This window comes from Hydractinia symbiolongicarpus, chromosome 13, assembly GCF_029227915.1.
Source record: "Hydractinia symbiolongicarpus strain clone_291-10 chromosome 13, HSymV2.1, whole genome shotgun sequence".
NCBI lineage: Eukaryota > Metazoa > Cnidaria > Hydrozoa > Anthoathecata > Hydractiniidae > Hydractinia > Hydractinia symbiolongicarpus.
Window position 1 is genome coordinate 9,333,183 of NC_079887.1, and position 27,386 is coordinate 9,360,568.

Consider the following 27,386-nt stretch of genomic DNA (forward strand, 5'->3'; position numbering starts at 1 on the left):
TCTGAAGAAGCGGCTTTCATTAAGTACTTTTAAATACAAGCAATGAATTATATTTTTGGCTAAGATTTTAAAAACGTATTATACCAAATCAAAAGCAAAGGGGTTCAAAAGTTAGATTTTCCCTTGGATAGTTGTTTATACTAGTAGATGAAACTTTTGTAGTTTTTAAACCGAATAAGTACTTATCGTATAACTTAAGTATGAAGCATAAAATAAAAACAATTGCAAGCGAATATGGGATAATCTTTTAAACAGTTTGATTTCTTTTAAAAAGTTGTTAAGCAACTTTCCTATCAATATAAAGGCATCCTTTTTAGCAAATGAAATACCAGCAGAAGAATCAAGTTGCTGAAATACGATAAGAAAGTAGCAGGTATACTGTGAGCAGCAAAATTCAGAAATAAATCAATAACACCGTCGATAGCGCCAAGACAGAGGTCATTGGTTTAAGTCCCACTCAATACTTCAGTTTTTATCTAGCTTTACTTATACTTCTCTTAATTAATAATACCTGTATTCAGCGTGAAAAAATTAATGTTACGCAGTCACGAAATGTTTATGCACGATATAGCGAATATGAGTTTGTACGACGCACAAATATTCGTGAATTTTACACGGGCTAAGGATTAAGGAGTCAATAATACCCACATTGTGTATCACGTGATATTTTCAGTTCCGCTAAAAATTATGTTAATTCGCCTCATACCTCTTCGTTTTGTCGTGGAAGATTTGATTTGTATTCCATGAAACGATTATTGCTCATTAAAAGAAACATGAAGGGACATACAAAGTTGTTGCTATCCTCGCCTGTTCTAAAGTGACTATAATTTCGCTATGATTTTGGTAGGTGGGATGAGGGTTGATACTGCGAGTATGAGATAAATTACTTGTTGTCTCTCAAGATTTCTAAATTCTTTTGTAACGAGATTGTCAACAATAAAAGTACCTTTTGTTTTTTTGTCTATTAGCCAAAGATGGTAGCGGAGTAGCTGTGGGACTCTTATGTCTTACAGGTCAAATTTGATTCATGGGAAGGAACTATGGCTTTCAGCAGCCATAACTTTGATTAACCATATGTACATGATGACCTGCGATCGAATGGATAGATCTTTAAAACTTTTAATGTTTTCGATTCAGAAAATATAAATATGTCTATAAATAATGAACTGTGTTTTACTTCTTTTAAAAACATAGAGAAATATTGATGTGCAATGAATAAAGAAAAAGAATTTTTTAGATATCAATTCGAGTTCAGTTAAAATATTTGCGAAAAATGAGGAAAATGCACAACAGCCATCGTAAACTCAGAATGGCGACTTGTAAAGCACATTTTAAAACATCGCAGGCAGAAATCAAAAATTCTATTTGTAAAAAATAATGCCGACTTCAACTTAAACATTTTCAGTATAGTTTAAAATCAAGCTCACAATTCATGAGTGAAATATCCGCCAACTACTGAAAGAAAATTAAATTTTAAAGAAGTATCTAACACTGACCGACAATAACTGACCAGCATCGACCTAACTCTGAATGCGAAATCTACAAAGAAACCTACATTTTACATAGCGCAAGATAAACATAAAGAAAATAATTCCTTCTCCGTTATAGTAAATTCGTTAAACAAAAAAGCACTTGTTACGCCGATGCATTCGCATATATCTGTCTCTATATATTTCGGAAACTGCAAAGAAAGAATATTAAATAATTACCATTTCAAAAGATAATCCACTCAAAATTCTCAAACAGGAAACATTCTAGCTTGATTAAAATGTACGTAAGCATTTTCCTATTTCTTTTTGGGGCTGCAGACAATTATTTTCTGTATGAGAAAAAGATATTTACTTTTGTCAACGGAACGACAAATAGTTCGACTCCCTTTAAAGTCATATCATCTATCAACGAGTACAACACGGAGGGTTCAAAAAGAGATCGAAGAATTAAAAGGTTGTTGAGGAAACAAGACTCGTTAAAAATCCCTGGCAATTTCAATTATCCTTCTAAAACACCACCAGCCAATAAAAGTGGCCAGGTAAAAACTTTAATTCTGTCTTTTTAAAGAAAATTTTGAAATTGTTTAACTTACTTGTCATTAGCCCATAAGTGAAATCAACGGAGACTCACCCGTCGTTACACGCAGCTACCATCTTAGGTTCACAGACAGTTTTTGAAAAGGTATTTTGTGCAACTAGATAGCCAAAAATAAGGATTGGTAAGTATAACATATAAAAAAACAATAATTTTTGCTAATGATAAAAAACTTATACTAAACTGGTTAAGAACTTTAGCTACAAAAATCATAGAAATACTATTTGCAAGCTGGCTAGGCTGTTCCTCACTTCGCTTCAGTAGAACTACTACAAAATTGCATAGATACAGACAACGTGTATTAGTGTATAAAAGACTAGACTAAGATTTTTCCACGGGTTCGACTTTGCAGGTATTTCGGTCCTCATATTATGGCGCTCGAACATATTCCGGGCATCGCTACTTTGTGCAGATTTAGGACAAAATAGCGAGTCAGCTGCCATTTTGAACAAAATACGGATATTAATGAAGGAGACTACTGCTATGTGTGCTATCCCTTTTATTTATAATATTTGTACATGTTCATCTCCTATGTGCAGAGCATCAATGAAAGTAATAAATAAAAAGTCTAAGTCTATCAACAATGTGACTGCTGACAATGCATAAGTGACACTATTCGTATACAATAAGTGTTATAACTTTTCCGATAAATCAAAATATTTATTTTTTGAAAATGTTGGATTGTGAAAAAGAAATAACAAAAGAGAAAAAAACTGATAACAATGGATTGTTGGTACCATGTTGCTTTAATTTTATATTCTGTTTTAGACTTTCAAAGCATCGTTCAATGATGGTCGAATAACATATGTAGAAGTTCTAGATGAGTTCAAGTAAAATATTCATGTGTATTGTATCTCATTACTACTAAACTTCTTTAATACATAGCTAAGTTTATCATGTTTTTCACTGTCTAGTTTTGATGGCAATAAAGCCACACCTGTTCACATTTCTACATCTTGGTACCGACATAATCAGGTAGAAAGCATAAACCATACACCAGGGAAATTGACAGAAGCAGTAGAGAATGGTAACATACTCAATGTAACAATGTCACTCGAATGGAAACAATTATCACAAAATGAATCAAACTTACTTAATGAAGACAAAGAATGGGAGATAGGTAACATTATATAGTATCTCCCAAAATTACTACTGCTGAGTCAATCATTTATTTAACACCCCTCTCACACACCCCCTTTCTCCTACCTTTTTTTCCTCCCCATTCCTATCTTCTAAAAAGGAAGAGTTACGGACATGATAATTTGCATGCGTATAGCCCTTGATAGGGTAAATAAAATATGACATAAAAATTGATGATGTTAATGACTTTTGATGATGTCATCATTTTTAAAAATGCCTGATTTTTTTTGCAACATCGTGCAGGTCGTTTGAGGACAAAAATGATAAGAAACAAAAAAATTTAACGAAGGATTGAAAAAAGTGAGACTTACCAGTATGCATTCAAACGTCAATAGGATAATATACACAATTCCGTACGATATCACCGTTTTAGACACACTACATCCCGAAACTCCGAAACCCCGAAACCCTGAGAGGCGTACATGTGATTTAAAAGAAAACCAAGTATTAGCTAACTATCATGTCTTGTGATTACTCAACATTGATACATTGATATTAGGGTCTGTGAGAAAGAAAACTAAATCATTTTTTCAGCAGTTACATCTCGATCATTGTTATAACAGAAGGTGAACAGAAATTGGGTTTAATGATAAAATATTGTAGGGAAAAGTTCTGAACATCTTAAATTTTCCAATAAAAGAAACTCAATCAGCAAATTAAATTTTTTTTTATCAAAATTAAATTACTGTTCTTGCTTTTTAGACGAATACTTGTGTTACTATGAAGGGACGTCTGCTAAATTGAATCCATTTGGAAAATGCGTGATACCTTACGTTGACATTATAGAACATTTTTTAAGGCTATGGAAAGAACATGCCATTCCAGAAGCTACAAATGGACAGAGATGCTTAGCAACTAATAACATTAACAGAGTTTTAGGTCATCCATGTGGCGTTATTAGAGAAAGACATATCAAGCAAGTTTGTAAGGTAAAGGAAATGACTTGGATTACTTCTTAATTGTTTGTTATAGTTAGCTACTTACTCACGATAATCTCTTCAGTTCTGTGTTGCGCTGAAGGAACCTCGTCCCCAGAATCTTATGGCCCCTGAGATGAGCCGTTATTGTGGGGCGACGCTATCAACTTCATCAACACGGCAAAATGCCCCGTGAACGAGGTTGGTGGTGAAGAGAACAGGGTCCTGAGAAGGGGATCCTAGCGCGTTTAAGGTCTAATTTAAACAACAGACGACGTGTTCAAATATTATTATGCTAAGCGCTAAGCAATCAGGCTTCATTTTCATTATACAGTCTCGGCTGTAAATTGCACCCCCGCTATCTTCTGCACTGGAAGCAAATCCTCAACCACAAAGCTACAAGTCGACATTGACATGTGTTTTTTGTATTTGTTTTATGGACAGTATTACCTAGGACTTTGTATATAATTAAGCAATGACGCATAGAATTGATAGTAAACCTACTTATACCGTGTTAACAATAAAAGTAAACGTATTTAAGCCATCAAGTTTTTACTCTTCTATGTTTAGAACGACACTTGGCATAAAATAAAATACATACATCCAATTGATCAATTTCTTCCTGTTGGAGAAAAAGAGTGGTACCAGGTAAGCAATCGGGTAGTTGTATTTTGTGTGTTTGTAACATGTAACCGGGTCGTGCTACAGCTGTCACATATATAAATTTGCAGCTGAAAAGGAATATAGTATCAGTTCATAAGTATAGTACAGTGTTTTTTTCTTAAAATTCTTAATTAGAAATAGCACAACTTGTCTGCATTTTGTTATGAGAAGGATAAGTCCTCCCTCTTAATCATTGCTATGTAGAACAATAAAAAAAAATGTTTTTGTTTTTTGTTGTTGACTGTTGAAATTGTTGACCGTCACCCTTCAGTCTTGAAGTGTAGAAATATTTCACTCTTGGCAAAAGCGATATCTTAAGCCTTGTGTGATGTTTATTTAAGTCATTCGTTTGCAATTACCATCTTTATACTAAATAAAAACTTTCCCTTTCAGTTTGATACGAAACCAACGGCACTTGGAATAACTTCAAATATCTCATATGGATTGTAAGATACTTAAAATCTTCAGACATATAACATTCATATATTTTTATGTCCTAGATTGAAAACTTTTTTCTAATCACCGTTGTCACTAATATTATATTAATCCTTGTCTCAGGCTATTCTACGCCTCTAAGATGTTGGCGGAACTGCTTCGTGATATGCTGCATAACTTATTTGTTGTTAAAAAGTGCAGCACTAGTATCAGGAAAAGTGACCCTTGAACGAATAACTGCAGTCTGTTCATATCTTATTCTCTACCTCTGATAACTGTGCTAAGCAAATCAGCGTTTTATATATTTTTAAATTCAGCTAAATATTCCATTAAAATCAGTCTCGTAATTTTTTCCACACAATTTTACACCAATTACCGATTTTGAAGTTTTAAATTTGTAAAAGATGTCGACAATTTCCATGAGAATATTATTAAAATAAATACAATGAGCAGAGGTTTTTTTTAAAAAATAAAGACTTTCTTTTATTTCTAAAAAATAGTTATGAACGCCAGACGTTAAGACACTAAAATTCTTATCGGTCAGCGTAGTGTGACATCATAAGTAAATGCTCATTAACTGCTTAAGGATGTTGAGTGGTAGCCTTTCTACCAGTGAGATGTTGTACACCTAAATGTTCATATGACCTTACTTCCAAGTGTCGTACAGTTTTACCGACAACAAGTTAAATTAAAGCTAAATAAAAGGATTTGTCAAATGTCGTACACATGTGTTGTTTGTTTGTTATCAGACATAAATACCCGACAAGTTAAATTTACAGTCACAAAACAATCTTCAGCCTGCTTCCAATCCAATATATTTTGAAACACCAAGCGCTTAGTATCTAAGCATGCGCATTAGAATGTTTTTCTTGATGCGATGGCTGTGCCAGCTTTTGAAGTTAAGACCAGTTGCATAAACAATCTTTTTTAAAGATCACGAAAAACTCAACCAAAAAAACGCTGCAATCTTTAATGTAATTGCAATTGAATATATCGAGTCCCGACGTTCAAACGTCATCGCTCTAAAGTAGTGCCTAGAATCTAAGCGCCGTGACGTCGGCTATCAACATGTTCAATTTCAGTTATACTAAAAATTGTATAGCAGTGTTTTCATTTGCATGCCGAGATACTTAATGGTGGACGCTGCACTCAAGAACGCCTTTAATGAACAGAAGCCTATTGTCAGCATAAAATTTATCCTCTTCTGTGTAAAATTCTCCCTAAAATCACTCTATATTTTATTTTTAGCAACAGATTTAAGAATGCTTACGACATCAATTTTACAGTTTTATTCAGTAACTGGACATTTGATTTTCCAAAAGGATTTTTATATAATTACCGAGACCAAAGCTTTGTGAAAGAAAAAAACAAGCTGGATATATTCTATTGGACCGAAGACGAAGCTGAGAAATCAGGTTGAAAGTTACTTTCGAAAGTCGATTGTTTTCTGTTCGAGAACTTTTAATATTACCTAGGAATTTGCTGAAAATGTGTCACTGCTTATTTTTTTTTTGCAAAAAACCTTTTTTATTTTATAGAACGCACAATTCCGCCATCTTTTTTCATAATGGCGTATATTATGATTGGACCAGCAACAGTCCTTGTGCTTTCGTTGGTTTTGAGGTTACTCACGTGTTCAAAGCATGCATTCAACTTAAAAGTTTGGCAGTTCAAAAATAAAAACATTGATATGGAAGCAGCATCGTCTTCTTTTAAAAAGGAGTCACAACGTATTGCAAAAGAAGAACACGAAGAACGAGTAAGGGAAGCATTAAAAGATGAAGGTTACGACATTGAGCAAGTATAGCAAAAAAAGCAAATTTGACTTGTGTGTTGCTGATGTTATGAAACATACGAAAACACTTCAGCTACATTTGTTTGCCAAGTAAAGTCTTGCAAATGATAAATATTACGGACCATTTTTAAAGCATTTATAACTGAAAGATGTTCAATGCACCACAGGATTATTTCAAGCCAAGAATTTTGTGATTGTCAAAAACATGCAAAAATATCAATATGATAAACTTGCGTATTATAAGTAAACTAGTCCTAAATTTGTTTACAAATTGGCAAAAAGGCTTGAAATAAAAGATCTGTTTAAATGTAGGGTTTTAAACCTGATGACGAGTTATAGATGAAAACAGATCGTGTATTTTAAAAACATGTTGCATTTTTGCCTGTCAATTTTGACGCATCAGAAGTAACATTTAAATAGTTTGGCGCATGCGTATTTGCACACCATATTTAACTGTGAGTTGTCGTTTATCACAAAATTATAAGTACGTCCTACTGACAAAAAAGTGAAGAACGTATAAAAATTAACCGGAATATCAAATTCGTACATATAACTGAGTACGTATAAAACAAAAAGAAAAAAGTGATTTTTACTGGAGTTCCCCTTTAACAACAATCTAGATTAACATGTGATAATTTTATTTTTTTGCTCACAATCAATTTTGTAACGGTGGTATGATTAATTTTGCAACTTTCTTGAAAATTATTCCACAAAATAAAATTGCTGTGTCATTCTCGTCCCCAAAACCTCGGTTTATCTTAGCAAGCTCTGGGGTCGAGAATGTTGCTGCTGGGTGGTTTTTTAAGCTGAGCGGGATAACTGCAGGCCGTTGTGTTTTTTTACCCATCGCAGAAAAGTTCTTTTTTAAATAATTCAACAAGTATGCGACGTAAATAAACCTACATAAGGCCGGGGCAAATCAAGGCAACCTTTTGAGCAACATTACCCGTCAACATTTGTTGACAAACATCTTGACTCGATTTGTTATGGGTATCAACATGTTTGAGGAAAAAAAATGATGATCAACATAACTTTTTTATTATTATGAATTAATCGTGAAACTGATTGACCTGTACGAAGAAAACCCTGTCTCTGGGACATTTCTATAGATATTGCTATATCTTACTTGTTATGCGGATGGGTGATTGATTTTTTTTGTTCGTTTGTTGTGTATATTATTCCCTCTTTACGACAAGATTCGAATATATTTCTTCGAATTTACATTAGTTCTATTTTTAATCTATTAGCTCCTAAGACAAAAATATTCTTTAAGTGCCGGTCATATTCTTTGCACGAACAGAGGAAAAACAATTCTTACTGAACAGAGAAAATGCATATCACTTTAATTAGCTGTGGAACACACAGCTTCTAGGTTCGGCTGAAAGCTCGAACAAAATCCTGATCTTCTGGGATTTAAGTGAAGATATGCATATCTCGGAAGTGGTTAGTAAAATTGAATTTTAATCTGCCATTTTAAAAGCTGCATGCTCAGGTTTGAAAAAGATCTCTTTTTGTCTTGTAAATGCTGCGTATGTTTTCTATACTATCACACCTATGTAAATCTTAGTAAAATGTTTTATATTATTTTGGCTATCACAAACGTATATGGCAGACCAGCTACCGTAGTCAGTGTCAGTTAGATGGCAATTTAATACATACAGACAGCTAGCTAGCTCTATTTTGTGCTTTTCTCTCAAGTTTTCCATTTAGTTTTGTATGAGTCCATTTTGGACTAGCCATTGTTACTTCTTGTGTTGTTTTTTAACAACCTAAAGGTAGCCACAAAGTAGTAGGGAGGCATATACAGCCTTTGTAATAATAATCCTGCAAATTTTAGCTATAATGCTTTTTTCATACATCATAATTTATTGTGTTTGCTTCACAGCAATAGAATAAAATAATTTATCCTAGTGGTATGAACGAGCTTCGATGTTTACGTTTTGAAGGAATTTCCACGCTTGTGCATAAAATCTGAAAAATCGACAGATTATAAAATGGGCCAGACTATATAGAAGAAGAAAGTTAAAATTCAGGGAAAACTGATAATTAGCATGTAACAGGACAGTTAGTCCACGCTTATACGACTATAATACGGTGGAGATCTTTTTCGCTTAAATTTCCACAATTTTCTTTAATATGTCGATATTGTAATGTATGACTTTTCCATGTTTTTTTACGCCTGACTGCGTCTTTTCAATGCTTTTCCATAAAATCAGCGTTGTCATTTCAAGAGCATTCATAAATTGAATCTGCTAATTATATATATATATATGGCTAATTGTATAGTAACAGCTGTCATATTTGTTGTGATGAAAGCAAAGTCTGAATTTAGACGGTTAATTAGCCGGTATATATGAGTTTAAAAATAAATATCTTTCACGCACAGTCGTTTCTTGTTCTTTTCTTGCTTTTTATTGAAGCATAACATGCTATGGAGCTAGGTAGATGACTATTGGAATATCAATATCGAAGAAAAGTACAGAAATTTAAGCAAATCAGATCTCTACCGCATAATTAATTAGCCGCACAAGCGGCTCATTTTACTGCATGTATCGTATAATTATCCTGTAATGGTTAACTAAAGTTAAAGGCTAATTATCAGTTCACCCTGACAGGTCAAGTTATGGTTAAAAAGTATCTAGTAGCATTTTTTCACTGATGTATAATGTAAATTATAATCTGCATGCAAAAACTAGATTTTAATTTTAAGATCAAATTAAGATGCCTTCACTGAAAATTAAAGTTTGTAATAGGCTGGTTGGTCTACGGCTTATCGCATGCTTATTTTGCCTGTCGATTTGTGCAAAAGATCTTGGAAATATATACAGCACCACATCACAATGGAACTAGTCTGAAATTGCTCTACCATGTCTCAAAGGGTATTCTATTGAACTAGCCTTCAATCCATAAAACAACGGTTGACTATCCCAGATATCTTTAGATTTTCGCCCATGATATATCTTCTTATCATTCTTTTTCAGGCGTCCTTGGCACAAAATTACAATTCGGCTACCAGTTTAAATAAAATATGCATATTATTATTGAGCTCACTGCTCAGTGACTAAACAGGAGGGTTCTACAACTTAGCCACCCTGTTTAATTTTTCCTTTATAAAACAATCCTTAAGCATTAGTTATGCTACCTAGATTGCAAAGTCAGCCTTTTGTTGCTTTAATGAATTTCTTATCTTCCATGCTTTAAAGTGTTTTCTCGATGCTGTATATATTTTATTGACATAAATTTTATTGACAGGGATATTGTGCTATTAAAACATGCTATTACTGGTACAACTTTTAACTTTTATTAGAAACCTTATTTACTTAAAAAATGATGTAACTTTTCTATTTGATTATATTTCAGTTTTGCGTTTGTGAAAAGTAATAAAAACGATTTTTAATAATTAGTCTAGCATCACCTGTTGCAAATGCTAGCCAAGCGAGTCTTAAGTTTTTATTGGTTTGCAATACGTTGATGATTAGAAATAGGCTTTGTGTATCCTCAGTAACAAAAAAAACCCAGCTCCGCCATAACATTGGTTCCACAGCTTCATAGCTGTACAGCTATCTTGTTGTAATATGCTTAAAAGTTATTAAGATTTCGGATAACATCCGAAATCTTAATAGGTATTATCCCATAATACCATGGGATAATACCTATTTATTTCAAATAACCGAATAACATTGTAGAAGTTCTGTACAAAACAGGTTACTGGCGACCTATTTAACTTTTTTACGTCGTACTTAAAAACGACGACTGTCATTTTCTTACAACTCTCTTGGTGCAGTCGTCCCAGCTATTGTTCTATTTTTTTAATTAAGTTTTTTTTAATTTAAATCAATTTAATCAACTGTCGTGAAATCAACTCTTAGACAATGTGAAAATAACTAAAAAATAATCGCTATTGTTCGTTACTTTTTTTAATTAATCCTGAATGTCTGCATCAATGTGGGTGTTTTGTAGAGCTGGGTTGACACACCTGTTTTGTTTATCACTGTTTAAACTTAAAAAACGATACTTTGGGTGCAAATATTTAAACAAAAATATCAACAACTTTTTATTATGTGGAAGTAGCTGGTATCTCAATTAAAATAAAAATGCTAATGACGGGGGACTGAAAATAAGATGGTTGATGCAAGAAATTAATTTAAATATGCAATCCGCTGTGTGTTTCTGTTTGTGTGTGTCCTTTACTTTTATACGTGCCATATATCATTTCTAAAATTTCTAAAATCAAATTTTTACTACCCCCTTATTATTTTCGTATGTGTCTTTAAACAGCTATCTTTTGAGAGCCAATTATAAATTGTAGGTAGCATGTTTTTTATTTAATTGTCTGTTTGAAAACTTCGACGTTCAACATGAGCAACTTCACCTTTTTGGTTCTATGCGCGGTTGTGGGTGTGGCATTGAGTCAGAGATTGTGGCCAAATGGTAACGTTCCATACGTGAGTACTATTAAGGCTGGTAAGTGTTACAAAGATCTGTTTTCGATTGATTCTGTTAAATCTGAAAGCGATGCTGCAAGATAAAAGATGTCGAATCATTTTTCTCTTGAATTATTTTATTAAAATAAAATTGACTATCTGAAGCTTGCAGTGCTAACTATTACATTTGAAATCATGTAATTTGAACTTATTCAAGAATCATTTAAATCGAACAGACTCTTCGGTCCTTTTTACTAGTAAAGGATTTGCAAGAAAACTCCCTAAATTCGAACTTTCTTAATTCGAAAAATCGTGTAATCCGCACAAGTTTTGAGATCCCTAGATGATTCGAATTACATAATTTCAACTGTACTAAAATTATATTTTGTGTTAACTAAAACGCTTCCCTAATCTATGTCGCTAGCTAGAGCGTCTTGTTGTTCAAAAATTTTTAAACATTTTCGCTAGCCTACGTTGAATCTGGTTTCATTTAATTATTGTTAGCACATAAGAGCTAAAGCAAGTCATGACGTGCGCTAAACAACAAAAATAAGAACCCGTTGAAATTATTGATAAGGCGCTAAAACGGAAAACACTGGATTAGAGATTGTAGAAACTGTGTTAGAGAAACAGAGGAAAAGCACTTAACCTAATAAAACATGATTTTAATAGTAAACGCAATCAACGAAGCTTTGCAAGCAATCGAGGCTAACACCAAATGCATTACATTCACACAAAAGACAGCCGCTGACAAATACTTCATTGAATTCAAACATGGAGGAGGGTAGATATTTTTGTACTCTACGTTTTCTTTTCAAACATGTATCTACCTGACATATTGCAGGAACTGCTTATCAATACTTTTAATATACATATATTTCTTTTAAATATCTTTTTACAAAAATAATTGTAAACACGTGTTATTGTAACTCCATAGATTTGAGAAGCTCGTCATATGCTCGACACATCAATGTTTGACCATAAGAACAAACTCATGTTTTAGAAAAAACTTATTAAACGCTTAAACTTGTATCTAACATTTTAGGACATTTTAAGCAGCCATTATGTTATGATGTACGCATACCGTTTTTAAGGTCAAACCTTCATAAATTTAGAACTGGATCTTTTTTGCTTGTAAGTTTTGTTTAATTAAGATGAAGGTTTGACCGCTAAAAGTGCATGTTGTACACTAAAGGAGAACACGAAAGGAGAGCACGGAAGAAGAGCACTCCACCTGCAAGAATTCTAAGAATTATTATATGTCTAGATGTTACTCCTACGTTGGTATGATGACGCGTACAAACCCGATTTATCTGTCACCACCTTGTTACCGAAGCAAGGATATTGTCATGCATGAAGTAGGACACGCCTTAGGTAGGTGTCCGAATCTGTTTTACGGTACAGTGAGATATAATACAGTTAACTCCGGATAACTCGAGCCTTCAAATGGACCGAGGAAAACAGCTCTACTGAACGAGTGTTTCAGTTAAACGAAGCTCCCGGTATATTCTATTCCGGATATATTCTAAAATAAGATTATAATTAGAAAGTTTAAAAAGTTTGAGTCATCGAAAGAATTTAGTCTTAGGGGGAGAACGAAGAATAGGTCGAGTTAACGTATGTTCGAGTTATCCGAGGTGTTATTTAACCCAAGTTTTTTATAAGAGCTCAAGTGACCCAAATAATTTGAGATAATGAAAAAAATAATTACTTTTTTCCTGTGCCAAGAAAACGAGAACAAGTTTGGAAAAAACTTGCATATCGTTTTTCTTTTCTAAAAAATCTGGTAAGAATGAAAATTTGTGCCATTTTCCCTACTTATATTGTTCTTCATTATTTTTTTTAGGTTTAAACCAACATCCTGGACAAAAGCCATCGTCAGCTCCACTTGGCAAAGCTGATTTTGAAAAATTAAACAAAATGTATACATGTTAAGAAAAGAAAAACCTTTAACCCTATTTCAATTTTTGTGCGTCACCATACTGTCCTCAAGAGGGGGAGACAAAGCCTGAAACTGTAGCTCGGAATTAAACTGCTTTATCTTTTTTAAGCAAATTTAAGTATTGCTTTTGGTGTTATCGCAACTATCTGAGTTAGAGTTTCTGTCAATGTAAAAAATCATTTTCTGCTCTAAGACAGTTAAAACTACACTCTATAGGTCCAATTACTATCTCAGCATATAGACGAAGTGTTAAAAGCAAGAAAACTCCATATCACGCTGCCATATGCTTATGTAAAAAACACAAACACAAATTAAAAACTTAAACAATGCTAAGTAAGATGACATCATCTAGCGTTTTAGCTTTAAAACAATCACAAAACTGAAGACCAGATTTCACAAGGTCAAGTTCAAAAAGTTCAGTGGTATTAATTAAAGTTTAAAAAGATTGCGTCTAATTAAAATACAATGACATGATACGAAGAAAAACACATCAGAAGGATTGACTAAGGTTAAACAGTACTTTTAGCATATGCCTAAAAAATGTGCCAATCTATGAGTAAGCGTCATATTTATGTTTTTTCAAGGGACTCTGGGAGGTTAGAGTTAGTTTGATTGTTTTCCTTTCTTGTCTTTTTGTTTCACTACATTGTGTATCTTAGATAACACAAATTGAATAACCAGAGGGTGCTAGGGTTGTAGTTCACAGGATTTCAAACGAATTTTAATGAGCGATTATTTTAGCTGGTAACAAGGTAGAAAAAAGGGATATTCACATGCGTTTAAATACTGTAGCGTGCGTTTATTGACCATACTTTTGCATGAAAGTTCCAGTGGGATTTTCCTCCCAAATTTTAGCATTGAATAGTCCGTTTCACATTTTGTTCATTACATAGTATTTCGGATTTTTAACTCTTCTCACGCAAGTGTATGTTGAAAAAAAAAGGTTATTTTCTTTTTATCTTTATTCTTTCGCTTCGTATAACGTGATAAATTTTTTAAAGGCCCTCCTCTCACTCTCGAACATCTGAATCGTGACGAAACAAGGATGAGCCGGTGGGAGTTCTGAAAACACACAATTGTCTCGATTAATCTAAAAATCTGAAATTGACAGAATTTAAGAAGGCAATTTTATTTTATTATATAGAAGTTTTATGACTATTTTAAGCATTACAAATTACACCTTCCTTAGATATTTGCTTAGTTAAAAACGAATGTTCAAATTTAAAAACGCCTGCATGTATAAGAACGAGCACAGGCAGGCGTCGGAATAAAACCGCTGTTTTATTCCGATAACTTTCACACTTTCCTAAATTCACTCGAATTAATTTCGAAATGCTGCATTTTTTATTTCATTAACTAGTCAATAAGGCCCGTGGAAACATCCATTGAGGCAGGATAAAAATGAAAAAGAAGAGTTATTTGAATTTTAATGACGTCAGCAACCCATCCACAAAAAAAAATTTTGAACTTGCTTTCACGTTGCCTCTATTGTGTAGAGCTTAAACTGCTGATCAAGAAAATATATATGATTATGTGCTTTTAATGAGATATAAGGGTTTAAAAATTTTACTGACTTCAGCAATGTCCCTTCATGAACATATCCACTTTGCCCGTCACAGAGACACGGAAGTGGCGTATTATCTGACAGTGAAAGAAAGATGTTGCTTGACGTCAATAACTTGATAGATGTGTCGATTATTACGGCGCTGTTGAGAAAAAAGAACGAAGTTTTTCATCAAAATCTTTGCCAAAACTATCCTAGCCAGAATTTCTAACTACAGGGATAATTTCGTAATTCGCTCTGTCCTTATTATGAATTTATTGAACAAAAACGAGTGGAATAATTAACAACATGTTTTTGGTGTTGGTTTGTATGCTAACAAAAGCTTTAGCGTATGTTTTTATCGTGCAACAGTGACTCTACCGTTTCCTGCCTACTGTTCTGTCCTGCTATTTCCACTGTTGTTATATTTCCTATCTGGATTTTCTTTTGACTTGAAACCTTCGAAGTTTATTTGACAATGTCTTCCTCACATGATGGGATAAAAAAATATAGATAAATGCGTCACTAATATACGATGTACAGTACACATATACCAAGGTTGTGGTCAATTGTTTGTCCATAGTTTTATTATGCAAATAGCAGTAAAAATATATTTGATCAGGAATTACCATAAACAAGATAAAAGTCACAATGATTGCTGATGGTAAAATCAATCCCTTTATGCGTCTTTTACGATGCACTGTTAAACTCATCTTTCTTTTTTTCAGTTGATTTTGCTGAAATTGTTCTGCGCTTAATAAGGTATTGGAAGTTGCTTCGATCTGACTGTTGTGTTCTTGTAGTTTGATTAGAATGTAACCATAAGTAAGCATTGTAACAAGAAGGAAAATCAATTCCAGCGTAGGAAACAGATAAAGACTGCAAAATCTTTCCAATACTTCATTTGTCGGTTGATAAATCAGCGTTGCCAAGCTAAACAATAAACTTATTGACCATACCGCAGCAACGACATGTTTTGCCCGTTTCGAACTCCAGTACAAAGGATATCGAATACTTAAGTAGCTTTCAAAGAATCTGTCCAATGTGAGAATGATCATGATACAAAGAAACGCAGAACAGAGTCCCGACCAATGAAATAACTTGAAATGATGCCCAATATGATCATACTCGTAGTGATGTGTTAGATGCTCAATTATGCCAAAACAACACAACATAATTTCTGATATGCTTAGATTTATCAGAAATATTCTTTGACTCGGGTTAATTTTTGTCAATTTAGAACAATACAGTAAGTATAAACCAAACAGGTGTGATGATATTGCAACTAGACGGATTACCAGTACGCAGAGGTGATCTTCCATTTTAGATTTCGTTGCTGCAATGTTTTTTTGTTGTTGTACTTTTTGTGTAAATGCTAAGATACTTGTTACACGTTGAAAGACTTCACATTTAAAAAATTTTAACACTACCCTACCAAGATCATGCAATCACTTTCCAACAATCTGTTTTCGCTTTACATAACGGTTTAGGAGCGGTAAAGAAACAGTCAAAAAAATAGAATATGGCGATTGATAATAGTACAATTCATATCTATTGGTGATGGATTGTGATTGTTTCGCTTTAGAAGCATATAAAAATATAAATATAAATATTTTACATTTCATTTCTCTTTGTTTTAAAAGTAAAACTACGAAATTCGATTAGATTTGTATTATTTTTATGTAATGAAATTTCAAAGGACTAATGCGCGAACAACGTTATTTTAACACGATAATTTTTACACATAATAGTAACTTGGCTAGAAAAAATTTGTTAGCCGACACAATTCTGGAATTTTCTTTGTAAAAACACAACCTGGATCTAAAGAATGAATACGAAACATGTAAACCTGTCGGTTGGGTATTGTTTCGCGTGGATTCCGAACTTAAGCGGCAAAAAGACTTGTTTAAAGATTATTTTATAGACATTCTTGACTTGTGGATTGAAAAAAGGCAGCACTATTTTGACCTGTAAAGCAACAAATATCTAAGTCTTAAATCTAATTGACGACGAGTGCACTTTGGTGGGTACACTGTTAATGCAGCTTTCTGACTGCTTGTGGGACAATACATTTCACATTTAGAACTGTAATTTATTGTCTTGAGAGGTTCCAAAGTGGCATCTAGAGATTTTAAGGCGTTAAACATGGAACAAGATGCAGAAAGCTCCCTAAAAATGACAATAATGGTCGCTATGGGCGTTGCTATGCAGTTTTTTTGCGAAAAGTGCCAGATTGAACTATATAAACCGAAATTTATAATTAGCGCTACTTACCACCGTATTCTAAGATAAATTTGTCGTCTGAAAACACGTAAAAGACGATTCTTGAAATTTTTTTAGGGGAATCACCACCTTAGGTAAGATTATTACGCAATGAAAAATATCATTTGCGTAAATTCACCACAATTGAAGAAATCTGGTTAAAAAATTCACTGAAAATAACAAAACTTATCTTTGAAAAGAAAAAAATATAAAACAAATCAATTTCAGTGTTATTTAGGTTCTGTATATATTTCGAATTGCTACCAAGCTAGTTAGCTAGTTAACTAAACTTTTTTTTAAAGTTATCAAAATGGAGTTTCTCTTATTCGAAAACTTAGACGCAAACGAATGTGTCTAAGAGTGAAGTCCAAATTTTAAAGAAAACCTCCTAAATCTACCAATAGATGCGAATTAATTTCTCAGAACAAACCCCGCATTACAATCGACCAATGAGCACAAGTCATCAACTCTTATGTTCCCTCGGGAAAACGTTTGCCATCAATATATTAAGGAAAAAAGGATGTCCTGATAATTTTCCACATCTCTTACTATTCGGAGTTCCCGCTGGTAAGAAAAAATACGCTGGGATCTTTCTTACGTCACACGGAGAGAAAATTCAAAACTTGGTGTCTTTTTTTTAGACTTTCGTCATGCTTTTTTTAATTAAATTTTTAACTTGCATAGAAATTTTAGAGAAAAGAAAGACGTACATTTAAATAATTTATCATTCGAAAACAGAAATAAGCATGTATCTAAAAATTGCCAAACGAAAAAAAATTTTCTTTGATCAACATGGACGTAAGCATTGTCATATTTTTTTTCGGAGCTGTGGAAAGCTTTTGTGATCACGATAAAAAGGAGCCTTCATACATTTCTGCTACAACGAATATTTCCACTCGTTTTAAAGTCGCATCATCTGTTAAAGAGTATTTCCAAAATGGCTCCAAGCCACTTGAAAAAATCAAAAAAAAACTACAGAAGGGAATCACATTTTCTGAAGATTTCAGTATCCCTTTTAATTCAACACCAGTCAACAGAAGTCAGGTAATAGACTTTAACTACCCTTTCAGAATTTAAATTTTAAACTTTCAAGTGTTTTTCTGTTATTTTGTAGAATTAATTAAAAAGCTTTTTTTTAGATACTAGTGTCGTTTATTGATTTTGCGACTTTCTTTATTATGCTTATTTTATTATACAAACATAAGTACCATATTTGGAAGTGAGAATATTTTTCACACCCCAACCTTGGCCCTAACTTCTCTACAAATTTTCAGCAAATGTGTAAGAAAAAATGTTTACAAAAAAAAAAAGGTACAAAAACTTAACGACTCTTATACTGCCAAAATTTAAGCTATATAGGCAAGTCAAGAGTCATGCACCACTATTAAATGGTACATGACTTTTGACTTACCTAACAGGTGACAGCTAAAACCAATTTTTTTCTCTTGTGATGTCAACAAGAGGTTACTCTAATCATATTACTGTATAAATAAAAAAACAGGGCGAAGTTAAAATATTCGACAGACACAGAACATTTTTTGGTAAAAACTATTTTAAAAAAGGAAAAACAAGGTGGTGCTCTAATTTGAATAAAACTTAAAAGTCTGACATAAATAAAGAACCCTCGATACAACTTCCCTAACAAATCTTGCTTGGAAATGTAGCCTACGTCCTGATATGGAAAAGAGACAACAGGCGCTGGAAATGAGGCTCGGCCTAGGTCTCATTTTTATAACTTCAGAGAAAAACACTTGTCGCTCTATAAGGTTTTTTACAGAAATACGCAATCTTCCTTTGAACATTCCTGTGGAAAACAGAAGCTTTTCCAGAAAATATTTTGAAACTCATACGAAAGCACGATGACGTTGCTAATGTGCGCCTGACGTGTGGCTGGGGTAAAAAAGTAAATCGGGAATCGAAGGTAGGGTAAACACCGCACTTTCCAGTCATTAACATTTTATAATTTATTTTAAAACAAAATGGTGAATGAATAAATCAACTTATAGTAAATAAAATATATCTTTTGCATTATTAACCTCTTTATTCTGTTTTCAGGCTAAGAAAGTCATGCTACCTGTTACGCAGTATATATCTCCATGCACGAAATAGTAATTTAGGTGTACTTTTACTGACTTTTTTAATCTACGTAAGAATCGTGTGCCAATATAGATGTGCACGCATTAAACTAACTACAACGTGCACCCATTGAGCCAATCAAGACCGGCGCGTATTTAACTAATCAGGTTGCATAAAATAACAAATTAACATTTTTTGTTATGTTAAGATAAATATTCCATCGCGTTTAGCCATTTGAAAACACACAAATCAATTTTAAAGGAAACCCAAGGTATAAAATGATGTTGGACTTAAAAATGCTTTCCGTTCTCAAGATATTCACATTAAAAGATTTCAGATTTAATTATGCGGCTTTCTGTTATCAATAATTTTAGACCTGTTAAGGGATGTGCAATCAAACTTTATCAATACATAGATAAATTAATTAACATAAATTTGTTTGTAAAAATAGCACTCGTTTGCCCGTCCAAGACATCTTAATTTTTTGCTAATGATCCCATAACTTGGGATCTTTATGTCGGTTTGTAATCAAATTTTGTGAGTAAACATTTAGGGCCTATACCAGCTTATCGCAAACCAAGTTGCAGATCTTGAGTTATTCGATCATTAAACAACTCTTTAAGCTGTATAACGCGTGAGATTAAGAAATAGGAGTGCTGATATGACAAAGATAAAAAAATAAGAAACTTTCACATTTGTTTTTAGATTTCTAAAGCATCGTTTAAAGGTGGTAAAATCACATATGTCAAAGTCTTAGAACAGTTTAAGTAAGCATTTTATTTGCATTTGTATAACGTAACTGGCTTACCAAAACAATAGAAAAAAGTGCGACAATACAAAAAAGAACGAATTAATTAATTGTTTTTCAAATATTATATTATTCTTTACATTCAGTCGGAAAACAATACTAGAAAGTGCGGAATAAATTTATTACCAATCTCCTACGTTATCAGGAAAATTAGAATTTAATAGTGCGATTTGCAGTTGATACTTTTCCTAAAATTTATCAATGCAGATCTTAAGGTTTAACAAAATTCACTATAATACATTCCGCAGTTAAGTTTCGCACTGTTTTATGTTTAGCTTTGATGGGTCCAATGAAATACCTGTTTTGATTTCTACAACCTGGTCTCAACATGATTTAGCAAAAAGCATCAATCATACTTCGGAAGAACTTGCACAATCTGTTTTAGATGGTAACATTTTAAATGTGACCATGTCGCTTGAATGGAAGACTGGATACAAAGAATTGGGTAAAGGTAAAATCAAATAGCGCCAATACCTAATCCAAACTGTCTACTTATTCGTCTGCTTAAAATGCTCGAAGACAATATGCGATCACATATTTCAGTATGCTCACGTCAGCATCGACGAACCTCAATAAATGGAAGACATATTTACATAGATTGATAACGTTAGAAAATCAAAAATGGCTGCATCATTTACTAAACTAGTTTTTAGAAAGAAAGATTTCCTCTGACTAAATTTAAACAAAAAAAATTCTGTAACGTTAGACCTGCAATATACCGCCCTTTTTTAAATCTTTGAATCCCTCAACGTCTGCTTTATTAAAATTGTTGAGCATGCTCCATTGCTGGCGTACAGGGCTCTTTAAACAAGTAAAACTAACCTGCTGCGTGATTAACGCACCTGTGTCTACCATTTTGTTTATTGTTGGACGGAGTTGCCATTATTGTTGTTGCCCAGGGTAACACGCATGGTTTATCAAAAAAGGTTGCACACACTCTCCAAAACAGACAGCTGAGAGCTTTAGCGCTTTGCCCTTATGTAATCAGATACTATCTCTAATGTGAGTTTATTTTAGTGCATAATCTATCAATTTCATTGTAACAATCATAACATACTAGTCGATAGTCCGTGGAAAATCCACGAGTTCGCCCGTCCTTTTTATACCGCATTGCGTGCTTCTCGCTATTGCGCAGCTAAGCTACCATTTTGCGTGACAGACAGACAGACAGACGTATACGGGCATTATAATATGGATTAATTAAACTACCATGTTATTTAGTAATATATAATAGACCTCCACAAGAAGTAAACAACAAAGATATAGTTAACGAGCAGAACAAAGCCGTATGCCCACCCCCACTCGCCTCACTCACTCCCACCCTGCCAAAATATTTACCCGAGTATTTTATACAGCAAGATTCTTATTTTGCAACATTGTTTTAGTTTTTTTTCGGCTGCACTATAAATTGAATATATAGTTCAAATTGAGTCTTTCCAAATATGAAGATTCAAGTGACAATGAAAATGATTGTATAATAACAGAGGTGTTTGGAGGATATGGAAGAGTTTTAGTAATAGATGATGAGGAGACGGCACTGAAGAAAATAAAAAATTGGAAAAGAACATTACATGAAAGCTGCTTTGTGTTTGCCATCTCTCTAAAAGATAGGATAATAAACTTCATTGAGAATCTCACTCAAATCGTCGAAATAGAAGAAAATGACGTAATTCGTGCTATGTATAAATGGGAATTGCGTTTTGCCATAGGAATATTCAAGATTTAAAGTGCCAAAACATGATTGGCATAGCTAGCAAAATGTCCCATTAAGAAATTTAAAAAAAACACTAGCGATGATACCTACCAGGGTCCAAAAAATGCTGGAAGAAAGCCTAGTTATAAACAAAGACGAAAACATACTCAATAACCAAGTTTACATGTCGATAGATTGTCCAAGTTGAACACTGCGCCGGAAGCAGGATCTATACTTGCAACATCTGATGATAATTTGACATTTGCTGATTCCCGACAACAAAAAGAAACTGGATTTAAACTGTATTAGAGGGCTAACTTGTCGGGATCAATATCCAAAATATCAAAGAAAATGTGATCACCCAAGATGAAAAATTGGTTGTACGGAAAAAACAAACTATGGACCAAACTATATGCATATTTTTGGAAGCTTGCCTTAAAAACTTTGACGAGGAAGAGTATTAGAGTTCTTTATGTTTTTTCAATATGAAAATATTGTGGCTTACAAGGTGGCAGTAGAGTCACTAAAAAGTTTTTATTTTGGCTAGGTGGGGGTCGGAGGGTTAATATTTTGTCTGGGTGGGGGTGAATAAGGGTGGGTGGTTGGCTGGGTATATAGGTAAATATTTTAGCTGGGTGTGGGTGAATGGGATAGGCACACGGTTAGTACTACCCTAGTTACCAACAAAATTATAAAATTATGACTTAAAATCTTCCGTTTTAAAATAAATTTAAGATTTTATAAAAAAGATGCTTTTAATAAAAGTGGAACCTTATTACTTTCATTTTTTTTCAGACAAATCTACCCCACGCGGTGAGACTGTAGAGAAATTCTCGAAGATATGGAAAAGAAGTGGCATTCCGGAATTTACAAATGGACAGATAAGTGTGGCGACGAATAACAAAAGTAGCGTTTATCCTTGTGGCGTTGTTATTGAAGGGTTGACCAAACAAGCTTGTGAGGTAGAAAACAGGTTTAGAAAAACTGTTGCCCCTCAGACGAACATAAAGATATTCCGTAAGAAAGTCGGGCAAAAACCACTCTATAGTTGAACCGTCATGTCTCCTGAATTGGGCAAAAAATGAATTTGACGAGCTGTATCAACATAAACTATATAGGTCTTCTCCTTAATTTCCAATAACTGTTTAATTTTTAGAATGTTTATTTTTTTGTAATTTAGAAGGGTCTACTCAAAAACGAGTGCTTTCTCATAGGTTCAACAACGTTTCGACATACCAGAGTTATAACATTTAAAGTTTGCAGGGGATAAGAATCTCGTCGTTAAATTTTGAGAATGGACTGATTGATATACATTTTAGATGGACCTTTACCCTTGTTCCTAGAACGTTTTACCTATTTTATCTTAGCAGATTCCCAAACAACAGAAAACTGACGCTAAAGTCCTTATTACGTAGCTTCAACATCGTCCCCAGGGTCTTGTGGCCCCTAAGCCGTTATTACGGAGTGGCCGGTGGTTGGGTCCTGGTTGCTGGGTCCCAAGGTCTTGAAAACTTTTATCGCTTTGAAATTGCTATTTTAAATTTTTAAATTCGCTGGTAGACAAAAAATTGGAAGAAACACCTAACCGTAAGTGGACGATTGTAAGGGGACAACTTAAGTTAAACATTGTTTTTCGTTAGGGCGTATAATACTTGCTTATTTTTCTGTTTTTATATCCTTATGAAAAGCATCTTATAGTTGTAAGTAAAGAACGTAGACATTTGTATATACTAGAAACAAAACCTCAGCGGAGTTCAGAGTGAGTTTTATAGGGCTTTGAAAAGCTGGGGCGGAGGAGGAAGGGCATGGTGGTAAATCCCACCAACCCTTCTTCCTTTTATGATGACTAAGGAAACATCGTATTGCCACATAAACTTGTCACGAAAGTCTGTTGGCACATCAGACAAAAATTGGAATAACAAAGTTTGGAAACCATTCAGTGCAAGATAACGTCATCACATATTTCAGAAAATGGCTAAAACGGTTAGAAAAACGGATGACAACGTTTTAGATGTGTCAAATTACTTGATAAAAACATACCGACCTGAATTGTGTCAAAAATGTAACTTTTTGTCAAACTTTTGTGTTACTTTGTTTAGGATGATTCTTGGCCAAAGATAACGTATGTTCATCCACTTGAAAAATTTCTTCCTTTCGATCAAAAATGGTATCAGGTAAATAATCTGGTCTTTGTAGTCTTTTTTCTTAAGTCCTGTATTTTATTCAAAATGGTAGCTGACTCGCTACTTTGCACTAGGTGTTCACGAAATAGTGATTCCCGGTACATGTGCGACGGTTGATAATCTAAGGACCAGAATATGTTTTACTATTGAGGTAAAGTACTGACCAGTTTGTGCAGCCGTTGTCTGTGTCTGCGCAAAATCTGTTTATCTGTGAAAGAATAGTGTCACAGTAACAGTGGATTCTCTTATTTCGCCGCAATTTAATACACCACTTTGATTACAAACTCCCGTGCGCTTTGTGATCCTTTCGGTTGATTATTTTTGACTTTATCTCAGTACCCTTTTAATTCTTTTTACATATTAAGATATTATTTAATCACATTAGTATAATACATCAATTAATTTCGTGGCTGTCTGGCTAGGTAAACTGCATTGATGTTGTTACTTTAGATTTTTAGTTTTAGTTTTTGCTAAAGATTAACTACTTGTTAACGGCTTGCTGTGTTTTTTTGAAATCGGCAGAGATCGTTTTGCTGTATATGCATGTTAAGAGTACCGTTAATATTACTAAGCAATCATAATAAATCTCTTTCAGTTTGATACGAAACCAACAGCAAGTGGAATAACTTCAAATATCTCATATGGATTGTAAGATATTTAAAATTTCTAAAAGTTTCAATCAAACAAAACAAGAATTTGGTGTTTTTACCAAGTCCTTTTAAGGCAGATGCTTTCATTTTATTATATAATTTTTTTCAATGTCATTTTTTTTCCTTTTTTTTCTTCATGTCTATTGCATTTTTCCTTCTTCCTTGAACAGTCAAATGTCAGAATTTTTAGCTAAGGAGAGCCTGAAAAAGGGGAGGAAATTTTAGTTGATCTTTGAGTGGCCATCTTGACTATACTTTGCCTGTTTCATATTCTCTAGAGATTACTTCCTTTTATTTTTAGCAATAGAACTGGAAATACCTACTTCATCAATTTCACAGTTTTATTCAGCATTTGGACATTTGATTTTCCGAATGGATTTCTGTATAACTATCGAGATCAAAGCTTTGTAAATGAAAAGACCATGTTAGAAATATTTTATTGGAAGACAGAAGTTGTAAAACCAGGTAAGAAGCTCTTTTTGAATTATCCATTTGATTAATTTTTTTTTTTAAAGTTTAAAATAGTTTTATTTTTTGATGGCACTTTTTTCTGCTGGGTTTGGGATAGGCTGATTTTTAGCTAAAAATCTGATGAAAAAATGTTGTAGCTAATCCCAATAAAGTTAAATTTTGTATCCTTCAATGCTCAATGTTCAATGTATTACAACGCAATGTTTAATTTATGTGTTCATTTTTTGTATAGAATGCCCTCTTCCTACATACTTGCCCACAATTTTTTATCTTATGATTGGACCAGCAACAGTCCTTGTGCTTTCGTTGGTTTTGAGGTTACTCACGTGTTCAAAGCATGCATTTAACATAAAAGTTTGGCAGTTCAAAAATAAAAACAAGAATGTAGATGAAGTATTCTCTGAATGGAAAAAGAAGTCACAACGAATTGCGAAAGAAAAAAATCAAGAACGAGCAAGGGATATGTTGAGAAAAGACGGTTTCGACCTTGATTACGTGGGGCCTGAAAAACAAATTTGAACTTGTGTCTCCCTGTGGCAACAACAAAAAAATTTCTACACTAGATTGTAGAAATATTTTCATTATATTTCTAAGTTTGAAAAGATATGTATTCACGAAGTAAAGTTTTGTAAATAGTAAATATTTTGCACTTAGTTTTTTGAGTCTTTAGTTACAATTTGTTTGCTAACTTTTCAGGGGCCTGAGAAAGAGTTTGGTGTGTTCATTTATGCTTTTGTCTTGGCAAAGGATTTTAATACATTGAAGAAAGCAGATTCCATGGCTATGTTGAATTTTTGTATTAAGTTAATTTACCAGACAAAATAATATATTGTAATTTTAAGGCAGTGATACACGATATGATTATTCGAATTCGATTAGTCGAATTCGATTAATTGAATCGTATATTATGCAAAAATCGTATGCTTTCAGCATGCTCAGACTTGTCGAATTCGATTTTTAAAAAGTCGGACCGGTTCATTTTTTTCGATTAATCGAAAGGTTTTTAGCCAATCAAAATGCTTAAAATTTGTACATCAAATGTGCGTTCAGAAAAACGTGAGTTTTTATGTCAAAAATAAACATTACTAGAGGATGTTTAAAAACAAAAAAAGATAAAAAAGAATTTAACGAGATTTTTATCAAAAAAGAAAATTAAAAAAACTTCTCGCTCTAACCGAAACTTGTTTAGTAACAAATAACACACTCCGTTTCTAATGTTTTCTTAAATTTGTAGTTGTTATAATAATAACTGTAACAGCAGCGAGTTCAACTCTTTCTTCACTCTCTAAAGACATTTTATCGAAAGGAATTTATCAAAAATCTGTTCAATTTACATTAATGCTCAATATAATTTCGATAACTCGAATTCGATTAATTGGATCATGTATCACTGCCTTGTTACCTGTTAAGTTTCGATTTCATTTTAATACTCAATATAATTTCGACAAATCGAATTCGATTAATCGAATCGTGTATCACCGCCTTTACACCTGTAGCTTCTGAAGTACGCCAAATAACGTCTCAGTTAGGTCGAAACATTGACATGCAATTATTAACCATGATTTGTGATTATTTGTATTCGAGGTGTCAAATAACCAGTAGCTTTGTCAACGTTACTACAGCTGGGGAAAAGAATACGTAAATTATTATTTTCGAGTTTTTCGAAAAAATTGTTCAATGTCTAAAGGTTAAACCAAGGAGCTTTAAATTGCATAACATTCACATTCTTTATCAACAAAGTTTAAATGTATTAATGTCTGGCTCAAAGAAGTCGCTTCCCGATTTTTTTTTTTTGTTCCTCGCTAGTATTGAAGAAAACATACATCGTAGCTATATTTTCCTAAAATGAGCTGTTCGAACTAACCTCGTTCCCAGGGCAATTTTTCGCTGTTTTTGATATCCAAGACGGCGCGAAGAAATAATTTCTTCTCGCTGTCCGAGATTGTCAAAAAGAGAAAAATAGGCCTGGGGACAAGGTTGGTCAACTAGCTTTAACTTTAACGTACCGTAAATGATCGAATAAACGCCGGGGGCGTTTCTTCAAAAATTGACTCTTTAGAGGGGGTGCTTAGTTGACAGGGGTGTTTAATTGACAGGGGTGTTTTTTACAAAAATTAAAAATACACACATTTTGACTTGAATTACCAGAGAAATGAGAACAAAGATTATAAGTTTCCCATTAAAAATAGAATAGAATCTGCTCAGTATAACTTAGTATTTCTTTTTACTGACAACGGGAAGCGATCCAAGGGTGTTTTAAGGCAAGAGCACTCAATACAGACCCTTTTGTAGTCTAAAT

General features: G+C 33.3%; 3 protein-coding genes across 4 annotated transcripts; all 3 read left to right on the forward strand.

Moving 5' to 3' along the window:
- The first annotated feature begins 87 nt into the window (after positions 1-87).
- LOC130623612 (uncharacterized) lies at positions 88-8,256 on the forward strand. The gene is made up of 8 exons (XM_057439114.1): positions 88-2,029; positions 2,854-2,915; positions 3,000-3,205; positions 3,928-4,154; positions 4,713-4,790; positions 5,199-5,251; positions 6,489-6,655; positions 6,779-8,256. The coding sequence occupies exons 1-8, from the start codon at positions 1,769-1,771 to the stop codon at positions 7,045-7,047; spliced, it is 1,323 nt and encodes a 440-aa protein (XP_057295097.1). The 5' UTR covers positions 88-1,768; the 3' UTR covers positions 7,048-8,256.
- A 3,077-nt stretch (positions 8,257-11,333) lies between these two features.
- On the forward strand, positions 11,334-13,417 carry LOC130623614 (zinc metalloproteinase nas-13-like). Its single transcript, XM_057439116.1, has 4 exons — positions 11,334-11,499; positions 12,132-12,243; positions 12,727-12,833; positions 13,306-13,417. The coding sequence occupies exons 1-4, from the start codon at positions 11,394-11,396 to the stop codon at positions 13,392-13,394; spliced, it is 414 nt and encodes a 137-aa protein (XP_057295099.1). The 5' UTR covers positions 11,334-11,393; the 3' UTR covers positions 13,395-13,417.
- Positions 13,418-16,768: 3,351 nt separating this feature from the next.
- LOC130623616 (uncharacterized) lies at positions 16,769-25,740 on the forward strand. Of its 2 annotated transcripts, XM_057439117.1 has the most exons (8): positions 16,769-18,250; positions 19,988-20,049; positions 20,366-20,541; positions 22,579-22,745; positions 23,883-23,957; positions 24,562-24,614; positions 24,918-25,081; positions 25,320-25,740. In XM_057439117.1, the coding sequence occupies exons 1-8, from the start codon at positions 17,999-18,001 to the stop codon at positions 25,604-25,606; spliced, it is 1,236 nt and encodes a 411-aa protein (XP_057295100.1). In that variant the 5' UTR covers positions 16,769-17,998; the 3' UTR covers positions 25,607-25,740. The 2 variants fall into 2 exon arrangements, with proteins under 2 accessions (XP_057295100.1, XP_057295101.1); XM_057439118.1 differs by lacking the exon at positions 19,988-20,049 and having other exon boundaries at positions 17,999-18,250.
- Positions 25,741-27,386: the final 1,646 nt, after the last annotated feature.